This window comes from Mesocricetus auratus, unplaced genomic scaffold (assembly GCF_017639785.1).
Source record: "Mesocricetus auratus isolate SY011 unplaced genomic scaffold, BCM_Maur_2.0 Super-Scaffold_100003, whole genome shotgun sequence".
NCBI lineage: Eukaryota > Metazoa > Chordata > Mammalia > Rodentia > Cricetidae > Mesocricetus > Mesocricetus auratus.
This window is the reverse complement of record NW_024429188.1, coordinates 20,100,783-20,122,873: the sequence shown is the minus strand read 5'-3', so window position 1 is coordinate 20,122,873 and position 22,091 is coordinate 20,100,783. Positions and strand designations below refer to the sequence as shown.

The window sequence follows — 22,091 nt, the reverse complement described above, 5'->3', positions numbered from 1 at the left end:
CATCAGATCCCATAGAGCCGGAGTTACAGGCAGTCGTGAGCCACCAGAAATAGGTGCTGAGAATAGAGCCGGGCTTTCTGCAAAAGCAATAACGCTCTCTTAACTTCTGAGTCATCTTTCCAGCCAAAAGCAACTTTTATTTGAGATGTGGTTTATTACCGTTTAATTCATCTGCTTAAAGGGTACAACTCAATAGTTTTTCACATACTTACATGTTTGTGGCACATAAGATCTAATTTCAGAATATTTTCATCACTACAGATATTGAATAAATATCTACTCCCTATTCTCCCCATCCCCCAGTCCCTGCCCCTGGCATCCACAAACTCCCTTTCTGTTTATAGATTTGCCTTTTCTAGATTTTACACTGAGATGGTATTACACGACATGTGGTCTTTTGTCTTTTACTTGTCGTGTGTCTGTGAGGTTCATCTGTGTTGAAGCATGAAAGCATAACAGATTTACCCATGAATGTGCCTGTCGCCTAAAATAGCAACACTTTCACACCAGAAGCAATTTCCTTCTTTCTTCTTCCCAAGAGGGACATTATTGCAGCCTGTTGCTTTTCTCCCCTGTCTTTATTCGTGTTTCTAAAGTGTGTGCAAAGAAATAAGCATGCCTTGATTTACTTTTTTTTTCATTGGTAACACGGGTTTCCCCTTCGGATAAAAAGGGTATATGTGCCCATGCTGCACAAACCTAGGATGAACATGTGTCAGACATCACCTTTAAACATGTTCTGGGGGCATGAGAACAACCTGAGTATGCAGAAAAAGATGCAGCCAGATGATAGAAATCTTTGATGGTTTTTCTTCCGTAAAGGTTGCCTCCCCCATTTCTGTCTTTCCAAACACTGTTATATTCTGTTATATGTTGTAGACAAAAAGAGAAAGGCTTATGCTTTTATTCCCCAGTTGTTTTGGTGATTAAATCATTTTGGGTAACTGCAACAGCTACTTTCATTCCTTGCTCCCTTGGTGACAGCGTTCTCTGTAAAATGCCTGCTGTTCCTTCTTTCTCTGTTCATTTTCATAGGAATCTGGCACCTTAGAATCCCAGGCTGCCTGCAGACAAATGCTTGCTAGGGAGGCGAGCCAGTGGGGGGTGGGGAACCTGCAAGAAATCAGACCCAAATTTAATGAAGCATAGGAATAAACTCTGACACCATGCCTGCCTAGTGGCTAGAAGGATGTGGAAGTCCCTGAAGGCCATTTGCTGAACCTCTTGTGAACTGTGGGCTGGCTCACTTGAAGTTTAGTAGATATTCTTTGGTGACAGATTTGGGTTTTGATCCACTCTCTTTTATCTCTCCACAAAAGTCTAGACAAATTGATGTTTATGCAACGAGTTGGACCTCTGGGAAGCTGTCTCTTAGCTATCCCAGCTTGATTTGAGGGTGAGAGGTAGAGCATAGTGCCTTCTCATTAACAACTCCCAAGTCAGACAGGTGCTAATCGCTCATTCTCTGGGGCTAGGGATATATCTAAGTGCTCTCATACAGCTCAGGCTGGCTGCAAGCTGGGTTTCAACTCACTATGAAGTGGGGGAAAGCCCTGAGCTTCTTGGTCTTCCTGCTTCCATTTCTTAGTGCTTAGATTACAGGAGTGAATGCCATAATGTCCTGTTTATGTGGTGCTAGGGATCAAACCCAAGTGGTAATCTAGTTCTCTGGGACCTCATATTAAAGCACTCCCATTGATGAAGGCAGACAGCCTAACCACAGCTCAGGAGTGATTTAATCACCTCCCAAATCCTCCATTTCCTGATGCTATCACATTGGTGAACAGATTTCAACATAGGAATTGAGTAGCGGGGAGGGGAATCCAAACAATTAGAACATAGTGTGTACTATGGTGAACTCCTACAAAATAGCATTTCGAAACTCAGCATGGAGCCACATGTCTGTAATCTCAGCACTCAGGAGGGTAGATGTTGAGTAATTAAGACCTCAAGGCTAGCGGTGGTTCCATAATAAGTCTGATACCACCATGGCTTATATGAGACCCTGTATGAAAAAACCCAATACAGAAACAACAAATATGACATTCCTCCATGCTCATTGCTACCCTAGAGGAGCAGTTCTGCCTGTAACAGGTGACTAACAGTGGAAAACTTGAAGACCTGGAAGAAGATAGACCACTGGGCTGTGCCTATGGTGTGTACTTCGACACTGAGGCTGTAATGGAAGTCAAGGAAACATATCTCTTTAATCTAGTAAGATTTGGGGTCAGCAACTTCCTTGACAGTCACCACATTGCTAGCTCTTCTAGGACCTTGTTCCATTGTATCACACTTATTATGTTCCAGTACAAGGTAACAGTGAGTCCACCGATGTGACCACAGGACAAGGAAATATGTGTTTGTTAACTGGTAGCTTTTATAATCATGATGAAAAAGATGAGTGTGTACTCTTAAGCTATAAGCTTTTCATGGGCATCAGACTGTCTTGTTAAATAGCAAAGAGGTTACAGGAGGGCCTTATGGTTGCCATTGTCTACACTCAGGTTTCTTTTGAAAAGGTTTACAGTAGGTATATATTGTTTTCTAGTCAGAACAGAAATAAAAGGATTTGTTTTGTTGAAAAGAAGTAGGGCTTTGGCACTAACGAGGAGAAAGCGAATATATTTTACTTATTCATTCTAAGGTTCATGGCTCAGACTTCTTATGACAAATGACAGACTAATAAAAGCATGCAAATTTGGGCTAATGAGAGAGCTCAGCCGGCAAAGTTCCTGACATGCAAGTATGAAGACTTCCATTCAATCCCCAGAAATCAAATAAGAAATCTGAGCACAGTGTGGAAGAGGAGACAGGAGTTTCCCTGGGGTTTACTGAACAGCTAACCTAGCCTATTTGTCCATTTTCAGGCCACCGAGAGAACTATCTTAAAAGGGGAGAGGGGTAAATGGTTCTTGAGGAATATCTGAGGCTGCCCTTTACATCCACAGGCATATATACGGTACATACAGAAACACAAAGCATACAAATTTGCTTATTAAGTAAGTTAAGGTGGGGGGAAAAGAACATTTATTCACTATTGCTGGGTATGTAAACTGGTGCAGCCGCTATGGAAATCAGTGTATACAGGTCCCCCACCCTCACCAAAAAAAAAACCCCAAACTCTTAAACTAGAAATGGGAAGCTGGAGGCAGGAAGATCAAGATTTCAATGTCATTCTTGACAAAAGAGCAAATTGGAGGCAAGCCATGACACGTGATACATAAGACTCTGTCTTTGAACAAAAAAAAAAAAAGAATGAAGGAAGAGAGAAAGAGAAGGGGGAAAAGAAGGAGGAGGGTGACTGAAGTGGGGTTGGGGATGTAACTCAGTGGTAGATTTGCGGCTTAGCATGTTCCAGCCTCTGGGTTCCTCTAAGTAAACCAAGCAAACAAAACTGACTGGAAGCAGCGGAGGAAGGCTGGGAGTGAGAGCGTGATCTGCTCCAGGAACCAGTCCAGTGCCAAACAGTGACCCTGAAAACATACATACAAATAACATTATACAGACCAAACAGTGAGCCTGAAAACATACATACAAATAACATTATACAGGCCAAACAGTGACCCTGAAAACATACATACAAATAACATTATACAGGCCAAACAGTGACCCTGAAAACACATACAAATAACATTATACAGACCAAACAGTGACCCTGAAAACATACATACAAATAACATTATACAGACCAAACAGGTTATAGTTAATATATAATTATAATATTTAATGAGAATGAATCAGTCTAAATGGTTATCAACAGAGAAATGGATACACACACACAAACACACGCACACACATACACACACACAAACATGCAACAACCGTTAGTGAAAAAATGCCATGAATTTGAAGGAGAGTGGGGGGAGTCTAAATGGGAGGGTTTGGAGAGAGGAAAGGGAAGGAAGAAATGCAATTATATTATGTTAAAAATTAAAAAAGGCTTTTCTGAAAAAAAAGGAGGGTACTGGGAAGACTTGTCGGAACGCTAATGGTGTTGACAATGGCAGAGAGAAATGAAGGTGTGCTAGGGCTGTTAGGCAGCTCTGCAGGTAAAGGCAAGACCAATGGGCTGAATTCAGTCCTTGGAATCCACATGGTAGGCGAGAGCCAGACCTCTGCAAGCTGTCCTCTGATCTTCACACTGGTGCAATGGTTCCCTTACTCCCCCACTTCACTTACCCCTTCCTCATAAACAAATGGACAAGTGTAGTTTAAAAAAGAAAGAAGTGTTGTGTCCTGCTTTGTCATATTGGTGTATCTTCCAACATTCTATAAGGAACACAATTAAATCGCCATTCTTTTTTACGGCATTCCCCAGCATTTGTGGAAGCATCTCCTGGTGGACATGCCCTGAGCTGGACTTCTTCTAGAATGAGCTTCTTACGTTTCATGGCATTGTTTTCATTTCGCTTTTCCATGCAGTCAATGATTCTATGGAATTTCTCTCTTTCTTTTTGTAATTTCATTTTCCCTCTCCTGTTCTTTTGCTCAGCCACATTGGGATTATCATCTACAGAGGTATGTTATATTAAGAAGGCTGGAATTACCATCAGTATTGCTTTTGAAGTAAAACTAATGTACAAGTCTAGCACTATTTGGGGGAGAGTGATGAGATGAAATCTTGGGCCCTGTGCATGCTAAGCAACTGATTTGCATTGAGCTACATACACATGAAGCCCGATAGGTGTTTTCAAATGTATATTGCTTTATGTGTGAGGGGGGCATGAGGAGTGTTTACATGAGTGCACACATTTGAAGGTGAGGGAAACACTTTAAATGTCTTCCTCTATTGTTCTATCCCTTATGGCCTTGAGACAGGCTCTATCACTAAACTAGAAGCTTCCTTTTTTGGCTAGGTGGGCTGGTCATGAGTTACCTAAATCACCCATCTCTATTCCCCTAAACTGGAGCCACACCCAGCTTTCTATCTGGGTGCTGAAAATTTGAACTCAGGTTCTTGTATTTGCATAGCAATTCCTCTTACCCACTGAGGCATCTTCCCAGCCCCTTCTCAAATGTATTTTTAAAAAAATTTAGCGTGGGTCAGGCGTTGGTGGCGCACTCGGGAGGCAGAGGCTAGCCTGGTTTACAGAGTGAGTTCCTGGACAGCCTCCAAAAAATTACAGAGAAACCCTGTCTCGAAAAAACAACAAAAAAGTTTTAGCCTGAGATTAGACCTATCATTCCAGCACTCAGTAAGCAGAGACACTCAAGGTTAGCCTGGCTGTACAGTGAGTTCCAGGCGAACCTGGGTTACAAAGTGAGACTCTGACTAAAAAAAAAAGAAGAAAGGAAGGAAGGGTGGGGGAGAAGCTAAGAACCTAACTCAGTTGTCAGTGCTTATCTAGCATCCGTGCTCCAGCACTACATTAAACTGGATGTGGTGGTGCCTATCGGTAATCTCAGAGATCTAGAGGTAGAAGTAGGTGTCAAGGTCTTCTTTGACTACATAGAGAGTTCAAGGCCAGCCTGGAATATGTGAGAACCTGTCTCAAGGAAATAAGAAAAATAAAACCAAAAATCCAAAAAACACCCACCCAGACCTATTTTAGGTACTTTTGCTCATTTTAGGCAAGTGATTTAACACTTAGTCACACCCCTTGTAAGAATGGTGGGGTTTCTTTGTTTTTGGTATAGGATTTTTCTATGTAGCCCAGATACCACACCAAGTTAGATTGGCATCTGTTTTACTGTTGTTGTTATTATTTTTTTTAATTTTTTGAGGCAGATTTTCACGTAGCCCAGTCTGGCCTGGAACTTGATATATAGCTGATGGTAATCTTGAACTCTTGATCCTCCTATCTCTATCTCCCAAGTGTTGGGATTACAGTCATGTACTACCACAGATAGTTTTTAAATCAGGTGCCTAGATAGGACCCTCCAGAGAGCATGAAGAGTCCAACCTTGTACTTGAACTCCATCCCCAAGAAGGTGAACGTTAACCTTGGGTACATAGGTAGCCCTGGGAGATAATTAGTTGGTTTCTATAGTGACAGATACACATTTGGGATACAGCATTTGGGATACAGAGGCAGGAGGATCAGTAGGTTCAAGGTCATTCTTGGCTACACAGAAAGTTGGAAGTCAGTCAGCCTTGAAACAAAACAAAAAGGGGATAAGAGGATGGCCCATTTGGTAAACTGCTTGCCTTTCATACACAAGGACTTGTGTTTAATCGATAGAACTCATAAAATAATTCTGGGGGCAGGGCAGTGGTGGTCTACTCCTTTAATCCCAGCACTTAGGAAGCAGAGGCAGGAGGATCTCTGTGAGTCCAAGGCCAGCCTGGTCTACAAATCGAGTTCTAGGACAGTCTCTAAAGCTATAGGGAAACCCTGTCTCAAAAAAAAATTCTGGGCATGTTGGTAGGAGCTTGTAATTCCAGTGCTGAGGAAGCAAGGACAGGAAAATCCCAGAGCACGCCGGCCAACCAGTCTAGCCTAACTGGAGAGCTCCAGACAGATAAAAGACCCTGCCTCAAAGGAAGTAGATGGAATTCCTGAGAAAAACATTCAAAGTTGTTCTCTAGCCGCCACACATATGAATACACAAGCACACGTGTACCTTAACATGTGCACATGCACATACACACATTTAAAAAAAAGACTATAGAGCTGGGGTATATGTTAGTAGGCACAATGTTTGCTTAGCATGCAGAAAGAAGTTCTTGATTTGATCCTAAACACCATATAAACTGGGCAAGGTGGCACCCATCTATAAGCCCAGCACTCAGATATAGAGACAGGAGGATCGGGAGTTCAAGGTCGTCCTCTGATACACAGTGAGTTTAAAGTCGGTCTGGGATACTTGAGAGACCTTATTTAAAAACAGCAGCAACAACCCAAGCAACAAAAATAATATTGAATCAAAGATGAGTAGCCACTGCATGTGTTCAGAGCTACACACTATACGGAGTAAATCTGACCTTCGCAAATAAACTACTTGTGGTGCATTGGCCAATTGTCTTTGACTATGACTTTTTTGACTTGTGCCACTCTGACTGCCTTCAGGATGAGAGTGAGGACCCGTGGTACCACAAAGCATGCAAGTGTGATTGCCAGGGAGGAGCCAATGCTCTGTGGTCTGCTGGAGCTGCCTCTTTAGACTGTATTCCAGGTGAGTGGCTGGACACCCTGGCATTCCTCCTTCCACAGCCTAATCCCTCTGCTCTGTTTGTGGTTCCCCCCTGCTCACTTGTGAACAGTGGCCACTGCTTCAACACACTCCTTCCCCCTGGCTTGCCTGAGATGGTCAGATAAGATCCAACTGTCAATACAACCTGAAAATAACTCAGAGTGGAGGGGAATCCCCTTCTTATGGGTATCAGAGGAAGGGGCAGGTTCCATGTACTTGGAGTCGGGCTGACTCCAAGTCAGCTTAGAGGGTAGGAGTGCAAGAATCTGGAAAAACAAGTTGCTTCAGTTCTAGAAAACAAATTACTATTTTTTCATGGATTTTCAGAGTTCAGTCAAAATGGAGGAACTCTACAAAATGGTACAGTCCTGGCTAATACTTAGTTCTGACATTGTGGGTTTGGAAGTAGCCACAGACGTTACGTAAACAAATAAGCATGACTGAGTCCAATAACATTTTGTAATAAAGCAGGCAATGGTGAACCCAGGTATAGTGGTACAAACCTGTGATCCCAGCACTTGGGAGGAAGAGGCAGGAGGATCATGAGACACTGTTACTAACAAACAAACAGGTGATGAGTCAAACCTGATTTAGAGTTACAGTTTGGTAACTCTGCTCTGTGGCGCTGTTAGAAGGAATAAATAGGACAAGGCATCATTGTGTTGAACTTGGCCAACTGCAGCCTTTAATAGACATTAGTTCCTTTGTTTTGTTGCCTCCTAGGAGTTCACGCTGAGAAATTAGAGCAGATTTGCAGAGGCTTGCACTGTCCCTGAAAATATTTGCAAGGCTTATTCCTTTCCATGGCCCGGGGCCAATTGTGCACGAAACTGGCCTGGCCATCCCTCTCCGGTTATGGCAACGCCCTTCAATCTCATTTTCTCAACAGAAACTTAGTCTCTTCAGAGAACTGTGAGGTCAAGATGGGGGACAGGAATTGGGGGTCAGGAAGGCTATTCGGTAACATGGGGCTTTCCCTCAGGGATGCTGTCCCATTACGTTTGGTGCCAGGGACTCCTGTAGCTGTTAAATGTTGGCGTGATCTGTCTGGTCTTAAAGGACCTTTGCTAGTGATGCATGGATAAATCTGTTCAATGACTTTAGCCACACACCTACGGTGTGCTGGGCATTGATAAAGTCAGGAACAAAGGCTTTGGCTTCACCATTGTGAGATTTACCATTTAGTGGAAATGGCTATTTTTTCTGCTGTGGATGGGGAGATATGCCTCCTCCCAGTGGAAGACCCTCTAACCCATTCAGAGCCTAACATTTGTTTTAACTAAAACATCTCCAGTAGGGGCATGAGATCTACTGGAATATTACTCCAAAGAAAGTTCTTGGGAAGTAGACAGGACTGGGGATGTAGCTCTGTTGGCAGAGTACCTGCCTACCACATACAAAGCTCTGGGTTCCATCTTTGGGCTCATGATCCCAGCACTCTGGAGGTAGAAGCATAAGGACCATTATTTCAAGAACAGATTCACTGCTACAGAGGGCGTTTGAAGCCAGCCTGGATTACGTAAGACACCATGTCAAAAAATAAATGCAGAGGGCCAAGGTGCCTGCTGACCCGACTCACACAATGGAAGGAGAGGACGACTGTTTCAAGTTGTTGTCCTCTGACCTCCACATATGCACCGACATCCACACGTGTGCTATGGCACACTGTCTTCAACCCCCTCCCCAAATAAATAAATACATTAAAATACAGAAGAAAAAACCAGAAAAGAAATTGGACAAGGACTGTTTATGGGGATTGACTTTATTAAATCAATCAAATGAGGAGCTGAGAAAGTCCTGCTTTAGCTATTTGGTCCCTTATGGAGTTACCATGAACTTGAGGCTCTAACATGATACTGTATCTTAGCGTAAGTGTTCTCTTTATAGTGTTTTTTCCTAACTACACCGATACTTTCAGAGAGAAAGAAAAAAATCACATCAGAGTGACATAGTTGGTTCATTGTATTAACCAATTTTTCTGCAAATGAAAAGATTCAAGGTAGCAGGACTAGTCTCAAGCTTCCAGAAGTCATTTGTTGGTCACGGTTTCAGTTTCTCGTGGAATGCCAAGAACACCACTTCATCTGTCTGGATCTTGATATTGAGTGCTTCCATCAGGGCTTGTCTTAGGAGGGAAGATCCTAGAAAACACAGAAGTATGGGCACTGTCATTCAGAGCTGCCCAGAAAGCCCACAGGGGTACTTAAGTTAAAGTCTGGGGGCTCCACCCATAAACCAGAAGGCCAGGGACTTTTAGCTTCAGCTGAAACTATTACAAATACCAATTGTGCCTTTTTCACAGCTGAGCTAAGATTGATCTGGCCTCCTGAAAAATGGGGTACAGCAGGGTGGGGGCAAACAAAAGCCTAAGAAATCCAAGGGCTCAGGCTGAGGCTCTAGCTCAGTGGTAGAACAATTGCCTCACATGTGTGAAGCCCTGGGTTCAATCCTCAGCACTACAAAAAAATAAAAATAATCCAATGTTCCTTAGTAATTTACTTTCATTCCAGAGTTATATTCTATGCAAACGCATATGTATAATCTTTTATAAATATTATGTTTTACTATTCTACATTCCATTATTGTTATATGTTCCCAATTCTAACACACACACATACACACACACACACACACACACACACACAGAGTAATATTCACAATTCTCAGCAATCTCTTGTCACAAATATTCCTGAGCTGCCCTGCCCTCTGTTTTTTAAGACAGGATCTCATAGGACCAAGAATGACCTTGAACTCCTGATTGTCCTGAGAGCTGGAATTGTAGGCATGCCTCACACGTGCTAGGCAAGCATGCAATCAGTGAGCAACACATCAGGACCCTGTACATGTGAAAGAAGTACTGTACCACTGAGCAACAACCCTACTTTACGTTAGCCCTGAAGACTCTTTATAAATGAGGCTGGACCTTGTGTTTACAGACCCATAAAATATAGACTGAATAAAACAAGCTAACATATTAAGTAAAGTACCTTAGTAACCAATTTCACATCTACCCATACACATCAAGGGTCACTGGAGTCATAAAAGATGTAAGTTTTTCCTTTAAGAGTAAAATGACTACAGAAAACAATGTAATATGGGTTGATGATTTGAGATGAATCAGTACACGAATGCTTTCTGTGCAAGCTTGAGGACCTGGGTTTCAATTCCCAGCACCCACATTAAAAAATGTGTCACACACCTTTAATTCCAGCACTCAGGAGGTAGAGGCAGGTGGATCTCTGTGAGTTCCAGGACAGACTCCAAAGCTACACAGAGAAATCCTGAGTCAAACAAACAAATGACAACAAAAAACCAAAAAACATCAGCGGCAACAAAACTGGTCATCACAAGGTAGGTGTGGAGGTGTACACTTTTAATTCCAGCACCCAGGAGGTAGAAATATGCGGGTTTATGAGTTTTAGGCCATACATAATGAATTGCAGGCTAGCTAGCACTACAAAGTGAAACCTGATCAAAACAACAACAAGCCCCCCAAGCAAACATTACTGTATATGTAACCTCAACATTAGTGAATGGAGCAAATGGATTCTGGGAGCTTGGTGGCTAGCCAGCCAAAACAAAACACCGAGTTTCAGTTCAGTGAGAGACCCTGTCTTAAGGGAATAAGGCAGAGAGTGATAAAGAATTCACCTAGCATCTTCTGTTCTCCACATAGGCACATGCACTTGAGGCACACATGCATACAACACACACACACACATACACACACACACACACACACACACACACACACACACACACACCAACGTAGTAGTTGTTGACAATAAAATAACTGCAGAAATCTGGGAAGATAATGTTCTTTGTGGGCCCAACAACGATCTGCCCTTTGAAGCTTGCAAGAACTGCCTAGGGTGATGTCTGGGCCCCATGGGAAGTGTACAGCTGCTTATGCTGGAACCTCTCTGCGTGCCACATTTCCTTAGAATCCCCAGATGGTTTCCTGAGAGTGTACAGAGGACTAACTTATCCTTGGTCCCATTCCTCAGTGGAACCAAGTCTCTAGTGAACTCAGGCCTCCATGTGGTCCCTTTTGCCTTAGCTATTGCTGTCACCTCATCATTCAACTCCCTAATTCTGAAAGATGCTGCTAGTTGAGTAGGTGGAGGGGAGGACAGACAAGCATAGGGGTGTTGGATTTCTGCCATGGGAAGTCCAAAGAAAAACACATAAAGCCGAGAAAGAATCCATCTAGCATCACAAATTTACCCCACTCCACCAACCACTATTACAGCATGCTCCTTTGTAGCTCAGCACTATACTCTTCAAAGTCTACAGTTGCCAAACATGATTTCACTTTCTTTTCCCAAGTGTCTCAAGGCAATATTGCTATGATGCCCATTCACAGGTGAGGATCAGGCTCAGAGGGTGTTAAGAACTAAGTTCACTGGCACTGGTCAGGCCTCCTTAATCTTGACTGGTCATTATAATCACCCATGGCTCTGGGGCCCTACTCCACTTGAATCCCCAGAGAATCTACAGGAATGTGTCGGAGCACTGGCATGCCTGAAGCTCCCTGGGTGACCAGAGGGTGCAGCTCAGACTGAGCCCTCTTAGTCTGTAGTCTTTGCTGTGTGGCTTCTTGAAGGTATCAAGGCCTGAGACCCAGAGCACCAGACAGGACGTAGGATGACACAGAGCCAGCTTGGATTATAAAGGACACCACCGAGCTTCTTTGGTCCATCCAGGTGGCATTATTCAAGGGGTAGCAAGACAAGTCTTAGAGTCTAGCAGCTAGGCATAGGATCCTGGAGGCCACACGAAGCCCAGTTACTTGCCCTGGAAAGTGAGTACAGCCTAGGTAAATGTGTCTTTCTTTTATTTCTTTCTTTCCTCTTTTTCTTTTCTTTCTCTTAGTTTTTTTGAGACATGGTCTCAGGTATTCCAGGCTGGCCTTGGAACTCACTATGTAGGCAAGGATGCCTTTGAACTTTTCTGTCCTCCTGCTCTAACTCCCATACAGGTGTGTCCTACTACATCCAGGCTCTGAGGATGGAACCCAGGGCCAGGTAAGCTCTCTACTAACCAAGCTATGCCCCAGGCCTCCAAATAAGTGAACCACACAATCTCGGCAGCTGAACCAGCCTTTCCAGGTCAGAGGGCACTGCCGCTGTAAAGCTTTAGCTTACTCCTGTCACCTGGGTGATGTGGGAAACACAGCAAGAGAGGGAAAGGTAAATGGAAAGAGAGCAAGTTGCCACAAACAGGGATTGGAAAGTGGTAACAAGTTTCCTTTTTTTTTTTTTGCCTCCTCCTTGCTAGACCATGGCCCTGAAGAGAAAGGGTGAAAAGGCAAAGGAATGTGATCATTAGACGTTCAAAGCACATCTGACTGGATATATCTGGGTAGAATTTCACAGAGGAAGGCTGGAAATGTAGCTCATTTGGTAAAGTGCTTGGCACGTTTGCCTTCATTGTTAACAAAGAAGAAAAAAACCTGAAAAATTAAAGAACCCGAGGAGGCATGTGGGTGTACACCTATACTCTTAGCATTTTTGAGATGAAGGCAGAAAGATCAAGGCCCAACTTAACTACATAGCAAGTGCTCATAGTGAGTTTGAAGTCAGTCTGGGCTACATAAGACCTTGTCCCTCCAGACCACACCAAAACAGATTAAGTTACAGGTGAAGACCCATTAATACCCTGTTTTCTGCCTTTGGGATCTTTCCCCACCTTTTGGTACCTTGACCCTGTCTTGGAGGCTGGAGGGGTGTTGGGGGCTGGGTGTTTGCCTCTCTCAGTCCACCAGCCCACAAAATGCCTTCCTTGGCAAGCCAAAGCTTTTTAAATGCACTGTGAAAGTATGCTTGTTAAAAACACTCCACTCTGGGAGTGGAGTCCTAGACACCGCATTCCTAATAAGCTCCCCTAATGATTTGGCCACACCGGGTAGTGATTGAGTGGCTCATAAAAGCACTGATCTTCTCTCCCAAAAACTGGCATGATTTTAATAGACTCCAAGGCCTTGAGTACTTGATAAACTACAAATGCTGTCCCCTCAGTCCTGGTCCCGCTGAGATGTACACACAGGTAGAACGGAAGCTGAGCCATCCTAGCCTGAAGCCTGCTACTATTCTGTCTATGGCATCTCAGGGCAGGGCATGACCAGTTTTGAAGATGTGGTGTGGTGTGGTGTGTGTGTGTGTGTGTGTGTGTGTCTTGGAGATGGAGTATTGTGCCTGGTACAGAAACACACTACCACTGATCTACAGCCCTAGTCAGTTTTACTGCATTTGAGAAGTTCATCCACAAAAGAGACTCAAACATTCCCTGTTACTTAATGTTCCAGCAAATATACATCTTTAGCTTGAACTTAGATTTACGTATGGAGAGCATAATTTCATTTCCCTTATTCGGAATTCATCATTCTCAAGTAGGAAACAAGGTGAGTGGGGGTGAATAGATGTATACAAGGTTACCTTTTGTTTTCTGTAGGATTTCAGTTAGGAACTGGATTAGGATGCAAGTAAGAGATTGCCTATGTAAGTGGCTTACTGAGTAACTTTTACACCGACATGCAGTAAAAGGACTAGGGGTTAGAGTTAAATAAGGATAGTTGGGCTAGGGATCCTGCAGGTCCCCCCAGAGTGCAAGTGACCTGCAGTTGCACCAGCTATCATGACTTCCTTCTGTCTTGGCAACAGGAACAAAAGGGGTACAAAGAGAAAACTTGACCAGACAACTCTTAGATTCTCTTATATCTCCCTGGTCAGAAGTTATGTCATGTAGTCACGTCTAACTTCGAGAAACTCTGGGAAAGACGTTAAAATTTGTGGATGTGTTTCATCTATTTATTTTTTTATTTATTCATTTTTTAAGACAAGTGATATTGCTGCTCTTAATAAAACCATTTTGTTTTTGTCAAAACAAAAGGGAGAACAGATGCTTGGTTGTCAATCGGCAAGGTAACCCAATGCTGATTTTAATGTGAGGACTTACTTAAAAAGGGAAGGGAGTAGCAGGCAACTAGCCTATAAGGACCACTTTGGTTGTTCCCATTTGGAAGAAAGTAGTCCCCTCCAGCTGTTGCCTATTCATAGTCATCCTTTATTTTTCTTTAGACAGTGAGAAAATGACAATTTACAAGTAAGAAGTCAGTCTCAGTATGTAATTGCCATTTTTGTTGCTCACCATTGTTTTCTTCCTATAATTGGCTTCATCTGCTGCTCAAAAACAATTAGAGACCCTAATGTTCTTATGCGGAACAGTTCAACCTGTGATAATGAGGGAACTAAAGTTGGACGCCTGGCATTTCAATATGCTATTTCACTGAGCACCTCTTGGCATTTAGGTCTCTAAGTTGATGAGGGAGGTGATGCTTTTCTCACACACCCCCAATGAGGTTGCCATAGAACCAGCTCCCCCTGCTTTTATGGATAATGAGTGAATGTCTCTATGACAATCCCTTTACTTCAGCTCAACATTATGAGCACTTAATAGAGGCAGGTCCAGCTCTCTGCATCCAGTACCATGCTGAGAAATGAAGTGTCCTCCACTTGCAAAGTGCCAATGTTTCTGCTTTGTTCTTTAAGCTATTTCCTGTTGGAGTTCTGGGATAGGGGGTTCACTCCTTTGAGATGAGATTTCAATACTTTCTCAGGGCAGTTCAGAGGAGCAGGGACTCCACACATACACATGCCACCACTCTGGCTAGATATTTGGGTGTTTGAGTGTGTGTTGTTTTTCCTCCTCAGAATGCCCATATCACAAGCCCCTGGGTTTCGAGTCAGGGGAGGTCACGCCAGATCAGATCACCTGCTCCAACCCAGAGCAATATGTGGGCTGGTATTCCTCATGGACAGCAAACAAGGCCCGGCTCAACAGCCAAGGCTTCGGGTAAGTAGGGCAGGCATCCCAGGTGGAGTCACTCCTTTTTTTTTTAAAGATGTGCTTTGAGAAATTAGGTCTGTCTCATAAATGGATGGCACAGATAGCACTTATTCAACAAACCTTGACTGAGTGCCTTGTTGTGCCAAGGACTGTGAGTACAGTGGTGGCAGGATGGGTGAGTTCCTGGGCACTGGAGGCACACAGAGAAAAGGGGAGACAGACTGTCAGCACATCCCCACACACCTCATTATTCAGCTCAAGGGATGAACACTGTTGGGGGAGACAAGGAAAGAAAGTCCTCATCCATTGAACATGCCAGGGAAGTCTTTCCTAAGGAAAAGACATGAGGATTCCCAGAGTTGGGATGATACCTCTTGGTCCTAGTAGACCCTCAAAATCTGGTACCTGCTGGCTTTTTGCAGATATTTATAAAGGATGGCTCCTGGTAATTTGGTGTGTTCTTGGCAGGTGTGCTTGGCTTTCCAAGTACCAGGACAGTAGCCAGTGGCTACAGATAGATTTGAAGGAGATCAAAGTGATTTCGGGGATCCTTACCCAAGGACGCTGTGACATAGATGAGTGGATGACAAAGTACAGTGTGCAATATAGGACTGATGAACGCCTGAACTGGATTTACTATAAGGATCAGACTGGAAACAATCGGGTAAGTGGGACTCACTCCAAGTCATCTTCACCTCACAGCCCGTTGAGAGTTGCCCCAGCCCTATGCTCCTGCTGTTCATGTCTGTGTCAGAGCACTGACCTCTCTGGATGTTGAGTCATCTGTGTTCCATCTCCACTGTGCGATCTTTCCCAGATGTAGCCTGGGTGACTTGCAGTTTGTAAATAGAATCTGCTCCTTTTTGCAAAAGAACTATGTTTCTAGTTCTCAGTGTTAGCCTATAGTCACTTGAAAATACTACCCTGGTTATTTGGACTGTTCCAACTCAGTGGATCATTGACTGTGGGGCTTCACAGGCCTGACTCACCTATCATTTATTTGTATAGTCATGACCTCTTCTTACTATTGACTGAGACTGACAGCTGCAAAGAAGCCCAGCAATTTAGCCCCTTTGAGGCTAGAGAGATGGCATAGTGGTTAAGAACACATACTACTCTTGCAGAGAAGCAGAATCCAGTTCCCAGCACTCAGATCATAATGTTCCATGGGATCAGATGCTTCTGGCTTCCAAGAACATCTGCACTCCCTTGCACATAGCCACACACAGACACAAATGGTTACACATAATAATAAAAGAAATACTAAAAACAAGTTTGAAAATGTTAGCAATGGCTAATATTAAGATGAACTAATATGCCAGGCATCAGTGGCGAACACCTTTAATCCCAGCACTCGGGAGGCAGAGGCAGGCAGATCTCTGTGAGTTCGAGGCCAGCCTGGTCTACAAGAGAGAGTTCTAGGACAGCCTCCGAAACAATACAGAGAAACCCTGTCTCAAAAAACTGAAAAAAGAACTAATATTAATAACCTAAATGGCTACTAAAAATATAGCATCAGTCCACACACTTAACCTATTAATCCTTGCAGACTGAGCTCTAGATCTTCATTGTGAACTAAACACATTAAACTCCTGGATGTCTTTCAATCAGTAAAAATGAATTAAAAACTCACTAGCTGTTTAGAAATGCTAACCCATTTTTTTTGCCCAACAGCAAGGAGCTCTTCAGGCTATTTTCTACCTCTCTCCTTCTTTCTCAGTGTGTAGCCCAGGCTGGCCCTGATCCTCTAGCCTCACTCTCCTGGATGCTGGGATTACAGGTACATACTACCATTTCTAGTTCTCCTCAGATTATTTTAGACATTTAATCAGCTTAGGTAGATATGTGTGACTAATAATTAGAAGGTCTTATAGTTCATGGTGACATTTTGCACAGTAAGTCAGTCACAGGTTGAAGTTTTGAGGAGTTTGACATAATGGGAAAAAACATTTGATGCTTATTTTTTTGAGACAGGGTTTCATGTATCCCATGCTGGTCTCCAATTTGCTATGTGGCTGGGGATAACCTTGAACTTCTGCACCTCCAGCCAATATCCATCTCCTGGGTGCTGGGATTAGAAGTGTGTACTATGGACAGTTTATGTGGTGCTGGGGATCAGAACCCAGCATTTTGTGCTTGGTAGTCAAGCACACTACCAATTGGGTTATGCCTCCACCTCTGAATTTCATTTTCTGACCTTACCAGTTAGTGGTATTTTCCAAATGACATCAGAATTCTTTTTTAAGCCTTGTGCTTCTGGAGGCCTTGCTGGTGCTCCGAAGAAGGCACCCCACCCCATTCACGAAGTCTCATGCCCTATTCCATCAACTCCCTCTTCACCTCCTTCTGACTTGAATATACTCAAGGACAAACCACTTAAGGAGAAGGCAGTTCAGGCCTTCCTGCTAAGAAGAAAGGCAAGATCACCACAAACAAGGCCCACATATTTTGTGGCTGGATAAAGTTAAGTGCAGCAGTTAAATATTTTTAGGAGAAAGTTACAGGAGGGAATGAAATGCTCTTATGTCATGGAGCAGAACACCGTGACCCTGGAAAGAGGATAAAGAATTCAGAAATAGTGCCAAGAATCTGCAACATTTTATGTTGCTTCCTGAAAAACATTAAGCAAACCTTTTATCTTTTTATGTCAACACCACCTTCTCCTTTCCAGAAATTTCCCTCTACTTTTGTCTGTTTGTAAAAAATATTTTTCCAAGTCTAAAAGGCATTTGTCACCTGGAATAGAGTAGAAACACATTAAGCCTTGCCTTCCAACCTCAGAGCCAGACACAGGTTTGACTTGAGTGCATTCTGGATATCTTTGGAACATGTGAACATCTCTCTTGTGTTGGACAGATCCTTTCAATTTTTTTCCCTCAAAGTGCAAAGGATTAAAATGGAAAATGGTGAAGAGCCAAGAGGCATATTCTGGCAACCATCCAATTGGACTATCTGAGACGACAGAAATATTCATATCAGTACTGGTCATCACGGTGACTACTGGTCATGTGCGGCTGCTGACCACTTTAAAAGTAGCTAATGTGGGTTGGGCAGGTGGTACGGTGGTAGAAGCTTGCTTGGCACATACAAGACCATGGCAACACACACACACACACACACACACTCGAGATACTAAATTTTGATCTATTTTTACTTCATATAAATTTAACTGGGCACACATGGCTATTGGCTACCATTTTGGATAGTGCAATATCCCCATATACATTCAGACATCCCCAGAGTATGTAGCTGTTTGCAATCATCCAGTCATATTTTATGGGGTGCTGCAAGTTTTCTGTAGTTAAGCCACTTCCTAAGATTCTCTATTGTCCAAAATTGAGGCTAGGGCCAGTGAGATAGCTGAGCAGAAAAAGGTAGTTGCTACCAAGCATGGCAACCTGAGTTCAATGACTAGAACCCACATGAAAGGAGAAAACGGACTTGACTCCCAAAAGTGTGTGTCTGACTTCTACACACTTATTTGTGTGTGGCTATTAAATGACCAATCTTCCTCCCTCTGTTTAGGTCTTCTACGGAAACTCGGATCGGAGTTCTACAGTCCAGAATTTATTGAGGCCCCCCATCATTTCCCGTTTCATCCGACTGATCCCTCTAGGCTGGCATGTTCGAATTGCCATCCGGATGGAGCTGCTTGAGTGTGCCAGCAAGTGTGCCTGATGCCCATTTCAGCTCAGTCCTGCCACAATGGGAAGAGCTTGGTGAGGGGTGGGGGAGTATGTGGCATGCCACTGTGATATACAGGGAAGGCTGTATCTTATAAGCACTTTAAGATGTAGATATGGATAGAGAATATTTCATTTTTAAAAGATATAATTTCCAATTTCAATGGAAGAAAGAGAAAAAATGAGCATTTCCTCAACTTGGCCAAAGAAAATAAGAACAAAGAAAATATCTCTCAAAGCAATTTTCGTACATAAACCTAAATAGCAGGGGTAATTTGCTGCTCTCGCTCCCTCTTTTTTTTGTCTCAGTGACACTGTCAAAGGTGCAGACCCAGGCGAACACAAAGCAGTTCTGATCATTTGTAAATTCTCTTTGGCTTGTACCTCATTCAGAACAGGAGAATACGATTTTGCAAAGCTTCACATGAATGCTGAAGGCTTGTCCTTGAAACTTTCATTAAATCTTGACAAGAGGGATTGGAAACAAGTAAGCAGGCATGAGTCAAGCAGAGGGGAGCCTGTAGCATGGCCCAGGAGTCTGTAAACAGCAATCGACCAAGCAACCAACCAAACCAACTAACCAGCCAGCCAGCCAGCCAGCCAACCATCCAAGGCTCCTCCTCTTGGAAAGTTTTTTGCCTGAAAGGGGTTTGGGCTTTTAGCCACAGGCTGGCTGGAGTTCCTTTTGCATATAGCTCCATTCTACAACCCATTCAGCTAGCTGTCAATCTGTGGCTACCAAGAAATGAATGCAGGGAGCAGGCTACATGTGTGTGTGGGTAGTGAGGTTTCCCTTACATAGAGGAAGCCCAAATGGCTACACTATATCACACGTTCTTTACCTGTGGCTACAGTTTTCAAGAAATTGAACTTTGGAAACAGCTGAGGCAAGACATAGCTCTGGCCACTAAGAGGAGACCCTGCTTTGTGGGAAGGTGTCAGAGCACGGTCGTAGAGGACTATGTGGGGATGGTGCAGTCAGTAAAGTGCTTGCTGTACAAGCATAAGGACTTGAGTTTATGGTCTTAGAATCCATGGACAGGTAATCTCAGCATTTGGGAAGCAGAGACAGGCAGATCAAGGCCAACCTGGTCTACATAGGAGTTCCAGTCAAGATTACATAGTGAGACCCTGTCTCTAGAAAAAAAAATTCTAGACATGGCAGGCCATACCTGTAAATCCGAGGACTAGGAGGTGGGTAGAGACTGAAGGATTCCTAGAGCTTGCTGGCAAGTCAGTCTAGCCTAATCAGTAAGTTCCAGGTTCACTAACAGACCCTGTCTCAAAATTAAAAGTAAGTGAGGAACGATTGAGGAAAATACTAGATGTGGTCCTCTGTCCCCCCCCCCCCCACAAACATGCTTGCTCCCACATGGTATTTGAAACCTCTTTGGGTAGGAATGAGCTTGGCTCATCATTCTCTGGCTGGAGTAGCTCATCTGGCAGGGAGTTTTGGAGCCTGAGAGAATGACTACTGGTCTGGGTCTCATTTGCCACCTATAGATCATGCTGTGTTTGAGACCCTTCTCTGGGAGAGGCATGTGGGGAGAAGCTAACAATCCAGAGGATGAGGACCCTCCAATGACAGGGGCCTGGCCTCACACACACAGTGTAGCCTTGGTTAGCAGCTCCTTTTTCTGAGATAACTTTGAATTTCCAGATATTAAAAGGATTTCACGGACTCCCACTAACATGGCCTGGGATAGCTGGACTTGGTGGCCTATATCTTTAATCCCAGCACTTGGGAGACACAGACAGGTGGATCTTTGTGAGTTCAAGGCCAGGTCTACAGAGCATGCTCCAGGCCAGCCAAGAATACATAGTGAGACTGCCTCTCAAAAACTGATCAATCAGTCAATCAATCAACCAATCAATCAAATGACCTTTCATGTCAAATTCTTCTGAGTGAAAGGAACAAGTTCTCAAAAGCCTCCCATTTCCTACCTAGTATTTTGGAGTTCCACAGGTGTGTGTGTGGCGGGAGGGGGAGGTGACATTGCACAATGACATTCCTAGTGTTACAACATATGTACAAATCCATTTTGGATGAAATTCCTGAAAGCACACTCTTATTTGGAAAACTGAATTACTTTTTTCACCACGTTGAGTAAGAGAAAACGGCAATAACTTAAGAGTACTTATCAGGGAAAAAATAAGCAAAAGGGTGTGAGGCATGCATAAAGACTTGTCAAATAACAGTTCATATAATAAATTTGTTTTAGAGTAATTTTATTAAGTTCAAATAAACAGCCCTTATCCACTTGAGGCATATAATCCAACAACAGTATATTCAGACTTGTGCAGTCATTACCACAAATAACTTTAGACTATTATTGTCACCCCAGAGAGAATCCTCTACCGTGAGCCATCAGCCACCCCATTCCTAGGATACTCGTAATCCATTTGCTACCTGTATGTAGATTTTCCTGTTCTGGGCATTTTCCCACATAAGTGGAATCCTATAATATATATAGTTTGTGACTGGTTTCTTGTACTTATCATCAGGTTTGTAAAATCCATGTGTGGAGAAGTACTTCTTCCCTTTTTGTTACTATCATTCCATGTAGGGATGTTCAGTTATTATCTATCCATTCATCTGGGTGGTTTCCACTTTGGGCTGTTATGAATAATGATGCTATATGGACATTTATGTGTAAATTTTTGTGTGGACATGTTTTATCTTGAGCATACACACACTAGGAATTGTTGGGTCACTTGGTGACTCCATGTTTATGAAGAACTACTTTCCCAGGTGGCTGTATCATTTTCTGTTTCCATTAGCAATGTATGAAGGTTCCAATCTCTCCACATCTTCAGCAATGCTTCTTGTCTTCCATTAGCTCCATTCTAGGATGTATGAGCTGGCATTCCATGGTGATTTTGATTTGCATTTCCCTAATAACCAATGGTATTGAGCATCTTTTCAAGTGACCATTTGCATATCTTTGGAGAAACGTCTATTCAGACCCTTTGCCCATTTAAAAATTTAAATTCATTAATCCATTAAGAATTCTTTGTATAATCTACATACAATTCTCTTATGCAAACATTTCTTCCATCCTGTTTTTGTTGTTGTTTTGAGACAGCATCTCACTATGTAGCTCTGGCTGTCCTGGAACTCACTATGTACACCAGGATGGCTTGTAACTCACAGAGATCCTTCTGCCTCTGCCTCCTGAGTTCTGGGATTATGGGTCACCACATCTGACCTTTCTTTTTAAAAACTCTCTTGGTGAAATCCTTTGAAGCACAACAAATTATAAAGCAACTTTCCTGTTGCTTCTTTTGGTGTATTATCTGAAAAACTACTTCCAGGTCTAGGGTCAAGAAGGTTTTGAAATTATTTAAAAACGTTTTAGAGTCTCCTTCCACCCTCTACATGTCAATATGCAGTTGCACTGGTCCCTTTGTGGAAACCTTTCCCCT

At 43.1% G+C, this 22,091-nt stretch overlaps 1 protein-coding gene across 1 annotated transcript; it reads left to right on the top strand.

The window, feature by feature from the left end:
• The first annotated feature begins 3,988 nt into the window (after positions 1-3,988).
• On the top strand, positions 3,989-18,660 carry Rs1 (retinoschisin 1). Its single transcript, XM_013116403.1, has 6 exons — positions 3,989-4,049; positions 4,319-4,518; positions 7,011-7,116; positions 14,847-14,988; positions 15,451-15,646; positions 18,508-18,660. The coding sequence occupies exons 1-6, from the start codon at positions 3,989-3,991 to the stop codon at positions 18,658-18,660; spliced, it is 858 nt and encodes a 285-aa protein (XP_012971857.1).
• Positions 18,661-22,091: the final 3,431 nt, after the last annotated feature.